Genomic DNA, 10,965 nt, shown 5'->3' on the forward strand with positions numbered 1-10,965 from the left:
TACAATAATAATGTATTAATACTTTAAAGTATCTCCTCCTCTTCTTCTTTTTCTTCCTTCTTTCTTCTTCCAAAAGGCCTCTTTTTCCTTCCCTCCCCTTGCTTTACTCTCCCTCCCCCAGAGTGGGAAAAGTCCCGTCTTCCTGTTTAGGGGGGTGCCCCACATTGTCACTTCAGCTGCTCCTCCCTTCTGGGATATGACCGGAGGGCATTCTCCTTTCTTTTCTTCCCTTCTAGGTGAGGTCTTGACGGCAGCAGGCTTCATCTCCTTTACGTCTGGGACTGAACTCTGCTCCCCTGGGTAGGTTTTTGGACTGGGGGAGACAGCATCGGGGTCCCTCCTGTGCTCCCCTGCTTCCTGCTGCTTCTGTGCCCTTACCATGGAGAACCTGCTGCCTTCTGCTGTACTGGAAATCTGCGTGCTGGTTGGAGTCTCCCGGGACAAGGTGAAAGAAGTCTGCCAGGTAAAAAATAAAGGGGGGGGGGATAGCGATGCTTAGGTTTCTGCCTGGCGATGGCTGGGGCTCGCCCGATCTCGTCAGATCAAGGAAGCTAAGCAGGGTCAGTCCTGGCTAGTATTTGGATGGGAGACCACCAGTTGTTTCCTCTAATTTCCCCCCTCTACTGAGTGGAGCAGTCCACAGAATATAATGGCTGTAATCTGAAAACGGGCATTGCAGTGCAAGACTCCGTGTGGCTCCAGGTTACTGCTTAGCGGAGCTTCCTGTGTTAATAAGCAGCTGCTCACTCACACAGCTAAGGGGGGCACGGGAGACCACGAAGGAGGTCCAGGGTTGGTATTCCGAGCCAAGCAACGGCAAACCCCCTCTGAATGACTCTTTCCTTGAAAACTCCATGAGGGGTTGCCATAAGTTGGCTTTGACTTAACGGCACTTTCCACCACGTGGGCAGGAACAGACGTGTTTGGTGTTCTGTACCGCAGGACTAGCTGTGTCACGGTCAGAGTCACTGTAGAGTCTTGCGGGATCTTAATGACCGATGAATTTATCATTGTGACTCAAGTTTCAGGTGACAGAGCCCAAGTGTACTTGGTGTTGGGCTTTGCCTTGCGAAAGCTTATGTCACAATAAATGCTGTTCGTCTTTTACGGTGCCACAAGACCCTGTAGTGCCAGCCGTTCCAGTTTTGTTGCAGTGGTTGATGGGGGGGGGGGGAAGGAAAGCAGAATAAGTTTTGCCATTTCCCCCTTTCGTGTCTAGACTCTGTTTAAAGAAATTCAACCACGTTTTCCTGCTCCAACTGGCCAGGTTGCTAAAATGTTCTGAATGCATTGACAAACCGGTATGTCTAGCCTGAGGCGGAAAATGAAAACTTGCTTCCCACCGACTTGTAAATACGTAATGATTTAAAGGTGCATGGAATTACCATGCCCGGCTCCCTGATGTGTTAACTTCCTCCTCTTGAGAGTTCAGGCTTGAAAACCAGGAAACTGTACACAGTGTTTTAAATGTTGTTTAAAGTGTCCTGCGTTTTGCAAAGTGAGCGAATTGTTCTTGCACAAAACACTTTGCAACAAAAATCTGCCGGGTGAAAAGTTGTGAAATGGGTGGCCGATGTGTGACACCTCTTTCATGTGCAGTAATCTCTCTTAGTCACCGAGTCCCTGGAAACTTTAATTTTAGCGATTTCCTTTTGCCCAGTAAGTTGTTCTCACCTGTCTGCCCCACAACATTATTATTATTTTAAAATAAGGGCTAGTTTGGTATAATAGGAGAACAGGATTAAGCTCATTCTTCTGAACTTGTTTCTGTAGCTGTTCAGCTCTTACATGTAGCTATGACTACTTTGTTTGCTTTGGGGAAAGATGATTATTATTGTTTTTTCCATATTGCAAAATTGGCAATGAGACATTAGTTGCCGTGTTGATCTTTGAGGGGTCATGATTTACTGGTAGAACCTCTAGATTAGAACAAAGTTTGAGTCCAGTAGCACCTTTAAGATCAACAAAGTTTAATTCTGGGTATAAGCCTTCATGTGCATTTAGACTTCTTCAGATACATGTCTTGCATACGGAAGGTCCCAGGTTCCAGTTCCTGGCCATCTCCTGTTAAAAGGACTAGGCAGTAGAAGAAAACCCTAGACCTGAAAACCCTGAAGGGCCTTTGTCAAGCCCCTTCCCTATATGCCCTACAAGCCCTCCAGAAATCCTCCTTTGTGCCAGAAAGCAGCTACATCAACATCCTGTTACCCAAATCTGCTTTTCCATCCACTGACATCCACCACCATTCATTTGTTCCCTGTTGGCTGTGGTGCTGACAAGTTGTCAACTCTACATGACACTCGAGAGGATTTTAGGCGGGTTATGCATTGGCATGTGACCAAATGACTTTAAGCAGTGATGTGATGTGAGTGGGAACTGCAGATAACTTGACAACCTTCCTATACCCTCGCTAAATAAATAGTGGGTCATACTGTCAGCCCCTTTGCTCTACTGATCTGTTGGCCCCCTAGCCCAGATGGCTCCATAACTTGTGTCCAGTGTGTGCTGAGGTGGGTGCAAGCCATTTTGGGAACACCAGTGCATCAGATGAGGCTCCGGGACTCTGATAGTCCTATTTTATACTAACAGGTTAGGCACAAAGTTACCTCTTTTCAGACCAGTTTTCTGCTGACATATATTCTGGCCTCAGGCTTCATGGTCTGCCAGTCTCCTTGAGAGCCAGAACTGACCTTGCAGATGATCACTTGTCAGGGTCTGGAGCTGTATCTAGCACCCCAAGATTGTGCCCTTATGAACTGGTTGACCCAGCAAGGCTGTCTTCCCAAGTCTCTGCCTAAATAGGCTGGGACGTAATTGGCCCCAGCTTCCCTGCCCAAAGGTGCTGGAGTTCCTGGGGCAATGCTGTAGTCTAGCCAGGATCCTGCAAGGAAATACCACCCACAGTGCACTACTCTAGTTCTACAGTAGGGTTGTTTAGCACTTTGCCTCTGTGCTGCGCTGGCCTGGGCCTTCTGCTGATGCTGTTTCTGTGGATTGGGAGAAAGTCCTGGGGGGCTGTGGGCCTGGGTTTGAGCTTTGCCTTGCAGAGGGCCTGGCAGCTACCTTAGGGGCTAGTGGTGAGCATTCCCTTGTAGACTCTGGCAGGGTGGCCACCGCCGCTTGTCCCTTTGCGGCCCCTCTGGTCCTCCTTAAGCCACCAATCTTGTCTCCTCTGGCTCCTCCCCTGAGGACCCCGAGTCAAAGCTGGTCAAAGCGGGTCATGACAGTGTAAAACCGTGAGCCGTTTAACTTTGAAATGAGCGTAAAAAGGCTGCCTCTCTAACACCACGGGTCTCCAGCGTGGCACCCGTGAGTGCCATGGCACTCATACACACCTTCCCTGGGGTCTGCCAAGTGTTTTTAGAAAAAGGGTGGGGCAAAGTGTGGCCTCCTGCCCCGCAGGGCTTCCGACTGGCCATTGGAGAGCTGATTGGCTGTGCAGATTAAAATAACATTGTTTTGGCAGAAGCCGCCACTACAGGTTTGATTTCATTCTCTCTTGCCATTGAATTTTTTAAAATTACTCCTCATGTCCCTTGCCGTTGGGCTTCCTGTGTGTGTGTTTGTGTGTGTGTGGCTCCACCTCCTTGTGGTGGCCATTTTGTGGTTGTGCCCACCACTCTTTGTCAGAATTCCAAAGGTGGAATGAAAAGCAAAGGGAAAGGAACCCAACCTGAACAAGAAGCTGGGTACTCAAAAGGCTGAGTGTCGCAAACAAAAAATAAAACCAAATATTCATTACACTGTGTCTCAGTAAGCAATTAAAACATAATACATACATATAAAATAAAAGTGTTATATACAACAGCCTACTGGACTTGCACGTCTACTGATCATAAATCACACAAGTGACTATTGCATAAAAAGCCACTAGATCAGACAAATTTTGGCCCCGAGGGCCTTCTTCAGTGACCTAAAACCATGTTGTCTTTAATTGCTTATTGGTACACTGTGTAATAAATATTTTTTGTTTTATTTTTTGCTTGCTGCATTCAACCTTTAGAATTCCAAAGGTGCCCATAGGTTGGGGACACATGCCCTGTACCAATAGGACTTAGCCTAGTAAAAGATGGCATTGTGGGCCTCTTGTATTAGAAGAAGAAGAAGAAGAGATTGGATTTATACCCTGCCCTTCACTACCCAAAGGAGTCTCAGAGTGGCTTACAAACTCCTTTCCCCTCCCCTCCCCACAACAGACACCCTGTGAGGTAGGCGGGGCCTAGAGAGCTCTGACAGAAACTTATGCATTGTGATAAAAATGGACAGGAGGGGATCTTCCAGTGAGTCCTTATAGACAGAATAAATTGGATGCACCTTGAAAAGAATGCAAAAGTATTTTCTTGGAATTCAGATAATTCCATAAAATCCTTGGCAGTGGTGGAAAATGCTGTCAAATCACAGCCATCTTGGCAACCCTGTAGGGTTTTCAAGTTAAGAGACGTTAAGAACATAAGAGAAGCCAATGTTGGATCAGGCCAATGGCCCATCTAGTCCAACACTCTGTCACGCAGTGGCCAAAAATACCAGGTGCCATCAGGAGGTCCAGCAGTGGGGCCAGGACACCAGAAGCCCTCCCACTGTTGGCTTCAGAGGTGGCTTGCCATTGCCGGCCTCTGGACTTCCATTGTTGTCCCCCATCCAAGTACTAACGAGGGCTGACACCGCCTGGCTTCTGAGATCTGATGAAATCGGTCTAGTTTGAGCCATCAGGTCAGGGCATAAAATGCTTATGTTAGGTCGAATCATTAATGTACCCGGTTTGCTGTAATGCCTGAAATTGGCATTACCTGATCACTATGCAGAAGTATGTTTGTGTTCTAATGCTCTTCAGGAATGGAAGCCCCCCCTTTTTTGTATATTCAGTTCATGGAAATCAATTGTGTTTTGAACTGAGGTGCTAGTCTCTGAGGAATTCTTGGGCACAAAATCTTGTGCCTTCACAAAATCAACATCTCCTGGTGGTCCCTGGCCCAAAAGACGTCTGTTTAGCCTCTGCCAGGGCCAGGGCCTTTTCTGCCCTGGCCCCCACCTGGTGGAACAGGCTCCCCATGGAGATCAGGGCCCTGTGGGATCTTACTCAGTTCCGCGGGGCCTGCAAGACAGAGCCGTTGAGGCAGCGGGCGTCCACAGATGGCCTCCCCGAGGTTGCTGTCTCCTGCCTACTGGCCACCCATCTGCCGGCAACCAGCCATAACAATCCGTATTAATGGGTCAGAATCTGCACCAGCAGCTCTAACTACTGATTTTAAACGATTGTAATGTAATGTTTTATTGTGTTTTAAACCTTATTGTATTATTTGAGATGATGGGACCCGCCCTGAGCCCGCTCCCGGGATGGGTGGGATACAAATACAAAATAAATAAATAAATAAATAAAAATCTCTGCACCTTATCCAAAAATTTTAGTTAGTGGGATGTTTTTATCTTCTAGCCCTTTTAATTAAACTGATTTTTCCCCTGATCTTGTTATTTCCACGAAGCCTCTTTTCGCTTGCTTTAGTTTCGTGCGGGATAAGATGTTTCTGTGAAGTATGGAACTTCTGATTGATTGTTGACTTAAAAACAAGGGCACAGAAGTTTGTCGGACCACGGCTTGGTGGTTGCAAATATGCACTGGAACCTCCTGTTAGAAGTCTGAGACTTTGGAGAACTGCAGGTGGTTGGAGTAGGAAGCTCTGAGCTAAATAGACTGATGATCTTACCCAGCCCAAGGCAGGGATATATATTTAGTGGACTCTGGGAGCCTGTCTTTGAAGTTACCTTGTGGTCTATATCATTTGTGTTGGTAGATCTGTAAAGATTATTCACAGTTTACTGTAATGTTTAGACGCAAACGAGGAGTGAATCATAATCCCTGTAACAGTTTCCAGTAAAGTCACTGGCCACAAAGACAGGAAAATCCCCACAGAGATAACAGTTAAAGTTAATCTTACTTTTCATTATGCTTTTTAAAATGTATGTGTTCTTACCCCTCCTCCCCGTGAAATTTCTTGGGTTATTTTAATACTAATAGCACTAAGGCATCATTATTTACAATGTATGGAAAGGCATGTCATGGGATAGTGCAGCTAAAATGCCCTCTCTTTGGACACATCTTTAATGCTAGTCATGCTTTACATAAAATAAACAAAGACAAACTGAGGGAAGCAAGAAAAACAGTGATATCATACACAGAATTATGCTGGTCTAAGCCCATTGAAATCAGTGCAGAAGATTAGACTTCAGGGTATTACAAGTTCTAAGGGTAGCGGCAATAAAATCTGAACTAGTCTGTAAAACGGATTTCACTTCTCCGCCACCCCCCCACGTGTGTCGTTTTCCTGTTAAAAACAGCTACAGATTAACTGAAACAGTTCTTTAAAAACACAGAATTGTAAATCGATTCGGTTGGGTAGCCATGTTGGTCTGAAGCGGCAGAACAAAGTTTGAATCCAATGGCACCTTTGAGACCAACAAAGCTTCATTCTGGATATATAAGCCGTCATGTGCAGGCATATGCGTGTACACGGTAGCTTATACCCAGAATAAAACTTTGTTGGTCTCAGAGGTGCCACTGGACTCAAAACTTTGTTCTACAGAATTGTGAAAACCTGTTTTGTGAGATATTGTGCTGTATGAATTAGTTGGTGTCCCAGAACAAAGAGAGAATATTATTTTACTGGACTTTTATGGTCAAGGAACATGATGCTTCCTGGTACCAGGAAGCAATCAGCTATTGTCTGGGAAAGTCAGAGGGGCTCTGGTATGTCAGGACAGCTGGTGTGTGCAATTGAAGAGACAGGTGCTCCTATGTAAACACAGATGAACTTTGGACAGGCAATTTAATAGGCGTTTTGGTGTGTACTTATGATTGTACCAGTGTACGCTTTCGTGGAGTCTGTCAGATGCATCTGAACAGAATAGATGTTGGATCTGTTTGAATTTTTCTTAGCAAAAGGAAATACATGTGGAATATTATGCAGTTGAAAAGTGAACTGCCATCACTGGATAAACAATGCACTAATAGAAACTCCTTTCAGAATGCCTAGCATCTTCTCTGTACTGGGACAGGCTTCTGGTAAGAGGTTGTACGTGAAGAGGAAAGCAGGGGAATAAACCAAGCAAACTCTTTAAAACTTTGTACTCTGATTTAGTTGTTCCATCGCAACAGTCCTAAGTGATGTTACATAATTTTAGGACTATTTAAGTTTCCCCCCCTCATGTATATTGGTCCTCTTGCTTAGTAAATATTTCCCCGTTTCAAAGGCACAGTGTTGGGTTTATTACTTTACATCAGGTCAGCAGGTAATTGGCTGAAAGAGGGTCTCTAAACACACACTTTTATCCTATACAGAGCCAGAAAAGATTTTGCCGTTGGATTTCCATAGTAAGAAAAAAGTCTGATCGATGTTCATTATCTCTGAGGATTTTTGATATATATGCTTGTCCTGTAAAAGCAAGTTTGGGGACACATGTCTGGCAATTCCATGAACTATTCCTTGAGAATACAAGTGTGTTCGCTCTTTCTGTCCCCTGTCAGCTTTCTGTTTCTTAAAAAAGAAATAATGAGTTGTGCAGTGACCAAATAATCTTTAGCATTCCGTAGTGCTAATTGTTAAGCTGCTGGAATAACTTCCTCTCTTACTCATAAATGGAATAGAGTATTGCTAAAACACTTCCCACGTACAGTAATCCCAGGTGAGGAATTCTGAGTGTAGGAGTTAATTTTATTTTAGTCCCACAACGTATAAAGTTCCTGCATATTGTGTGCCAGTATAGAAACATGGCTGCGATTTGTTGGTACAAGGGAATGGATGTAGCGTGCTCAGAGCCAGAAAGATTCTGAACATGTGTTCCTATAAATGCAGGATGTGGATTTATATGCAGTTCTTTATATGTACTATCTAACTGTGTAGCTATCGTGTAAGAATAGATGGGAGGAGATTCAACTTTTCATGTTCTGTTTCAGATAGAGCAACCGGAACAGCACACGATATTTTAGATACAGAAGTGTTGTAGATTTTATATTGGCTTTCTGGTACCTATACTAGGTTTCATCCATTTCCCATTAATTCCCAAAGCTTAATATGCCTGTTTGTCTTTTTACCATTGCAGCATATTGAGATGGTGCTTTCTGCTATGACTGCAGAAGGTCATTCCTGAAAAGCACATTTAGAACGCATATGTGGTGCATTCTGCATGTGGGCATGGAAAGTTGCCCCGTGGGGTGTATGGCCACTGCACACTTCACATTGCTCACTGCTGTTGCTATCTCCTTCCATTTGGTTGCGTTGGTGCAGAAGCCTTGAAGAGGGCTTGAAGGGGTACTCTCTCTGTCATTTTGAAAGCATAACCTAGCTCTGCTTCCCTCCCAGATTGGATGGAGGCCAAATATAGCTTGCAGCCACCTTCCAGTTTCCTCTTCGCGCCAGAGTAATGGGTGAAGGGGTGTTGTTGCTTTTGCTCTGATGAAATGCCAAATGCCAACCTTGGTGAATCACAAACTGGAATGCCGGGAAAAACATCAACAACCTCAGATCTGCAGCGCTTGCGGCCACCTTCCAGTTTCCTCTTCGAGCCAGAGTAACGGGTGAAGGGGTGTTGCTTTTGTTCTGATGAAATGCAAAATGCCGGCCTTGGTGAATCACAAACTGGAATTAAGATTGCCGGGGAAAACATCAACAACCTCAGATCTGCAGACGATACCACTGTAATGGCAGAAAGTGAAGAGGACCTAAAGAGCCTCTTGCTCAGGGCAAAAGAGGAGAGCACAAAAGAGGGTGCAGACGGTGACTGGAGCCATGCAATTAAAAGGCGTCTGCTCCTTGGGAGGAAAGCGATGGCAAACCTAGGCAGCATAATAAAAAGCAGAGACATCACCCGGCCAACAGAAGTCCGTATGGTCAAAGCGATGGTATTTCCAGTAGTATTGTATGGCTGTGAGAGTTGGACCATAAGGAAGGCCAAGTGCTGAAGAATAGACGCTTTCGAATTATGGTGCTGGAGAAGACTCTTGAGAGTCCCTTGGACTGCAGGGAGATCGAATCAGTCAATCCTGAAAGAAATCAACCCTGAATGTTCCCTGGAAGGCCAGATACTGAAGTTGAAGCTCAAATACTTTGGCCACCAAATGAGGAGGGAGCACTCACTGGAGAAGACCCTGATGCTGGGAAAGACTGAAGGAAAAAGAAGAAGGGGACGGCAAAGGATGAGATGGTTAGACAGTGTTATCAATGCAACGAACATGAATTAAGCAAACTCCAGAGGACAGTGGAAGACAGGACGGCCTGGCGTGATGTGGTCCATGGGGTTGCGAAGAGTTGGACTCAACTGTGTGTCTGAACAACAACAAAAGTAAATACCCCTGGGAACCACATCAGGTCAAAACAAAAATAAATATTATTTTTTAAATTACAAAAATCACTGCAGTTGGAGAGGGAAGGCAGGAAAAAGCTCTGTGCAAAAGAAATCTGTGTATGTGCAGCTAAGAATTTTTTTGTGTGTGCCAATTCATGCTCTTTGGAGGGATCATTTGGGAATTTTACCTGAACGGTTGATGCCACCTACTTGTCTCACTTTTTCCCCTATCTCTTTACTCCATGTAGTCTCATTTCCCTAACACTGGCATAGCAGAAAATCTCCCTATGTGAGTTTTGTTTTTATCCAACTGGTCCTCTGTGGAATCCATGTGTGTGTGTGTACATATTTCTCTTCTTTTCCATTTGAACCTCGCAGACAACCTTGTGAGGTAAGTTAGGTTGAGAGAAGGTGACTGGCTCAAAGCCACACGTTTTACTTCATGACTGAGTGGGGGATTTTAACCTGTTATCTCCCAGGTCTTAGCTTAAAGCTCAAACCACTACACCTCACTAGCTCTCTTTGGGTTTGTGACTAAGAATACACTCAGGTTGACCCGATCTCTTTGGATCTCAAAAGCTAAGCAGGATCAGCCTTGGTTAGTAGTTGGATTGGAGACCGCCAAGAAGTCCAGGGATGCTACGCAGAGGCAAGCAGTGGCAAACTACCTCTGAACGCCTGTCGCCTTGAAAACCCTACAGGGTTGCCTTGCCATAAGTCAGCTGCAACTTGATGGCAAAAGAACAGAAAGAACACTGGAGCTGAAGCGAGCCCTGGGACTTTGATGATGCCCGTTTGTTTTCATAAGCTTATGTCCTTCATCCACATGTCACTTTTGTAGATGTACATCTGAACAGTGTAACGTGTCAATTGTCCTTTGAATGCCAGACTTCCAGGATCAGGAGAAGTTTTGAAGGAGAGGGGTGATGCTTGTGGCAGACCAAAAATCCCCCCAAACAAACCATGTCTGAGATAAAAAGATGCCTTTTGTAAACTTTGAAACGGGTTCGTAAACCTCACCACTGGCATTTTATAGGTCTGTAAGACGGTGTCAAGCTGTCTGATGAAACTATGCCTCGCTGTTCTGTTTGTGAATTAATAGCATGGCTGTGCTGGCAAGCTTTTATTCAGAGCTGCCAGTTGGAACCTTTTGTCTGCCTGGCAGTCTTATAAAGAGCAGGACTGGAACAACATAATAATGAGGCAGAGTCAGTTCACTTATGGCCAGGCAAGCGGGAATGGCAGAGAGAGTGTGCGTGCATTTAACCACGCATCCTACCTGTTCGCCTCTAAAGCTGCGTGTGACGTGCTTGCTTATAAGGGAGACGGTTTTACTTTTAAACACGCTTTGTGTACCTAAACTTGGTAGATTTCTGCTGCCACCAGGAATTAAAAATTCCCAATCTCTCTCTCTCTGCTGGTAGTATGACCTAGGGTCTGGGCACTTCAGAGGACTATGTGGCCCTGAGGAAGAACTGTACTGATTGCTGGGATAAGCTTACATAAAACTTGATTTATTTAATAAAGAACAAGATATGTTTCTGGTTATTTTGAAATGTTACTGAAAAAAGGAACTTGTAAATATAACTGACAGTCAGGTAGCCCTGTCATGGATCTGGAATGTGGAGG

At 45.0% G+C, this 10,965-nt stretch overlaps 1 protein-coding gene across 1 annotated transcript in view; it reads left to right on the forward strand.

The window, feature by feature from the left end:
• The first annotated feature begins 343 nt into the window (after window positions 1-343).
• DENND3 (DENN/MADD domain containing 3) overlaps window positions 344-10,965 on the forward strand; it is a 67,850-nt gene continuing 57,228 nt past the window's right edge. The window contains exon 1 of the mRNA XM_015407679.1: window positions 344-463. Within this exon, the coding sequence (XP_015263165.1) occupies window positions 380-463 (84 nt within the window). The 5' untranslated portion in view covers window positions 344-379. The remainder of the gene's footprint in view (window positions 464-10,965) is intronic.

This window comes from Gekko japonicus, unplaced genomic scaffold (assembly GCF_001447785.1).
Source record: "Gekko japonicus isolate JY-2015 unplaced genomic scaffold, Gekko_japonicus_V1.1 scaffold1591, whole genome shotgun sequence".
NCBI classification, from domain to species: domain Eukaryota; kingdom Metazoa; phylum Chordata; class Lepidosauria; order Squamata; family Gekkonidae; genus Gekko; species Gekko japonicus.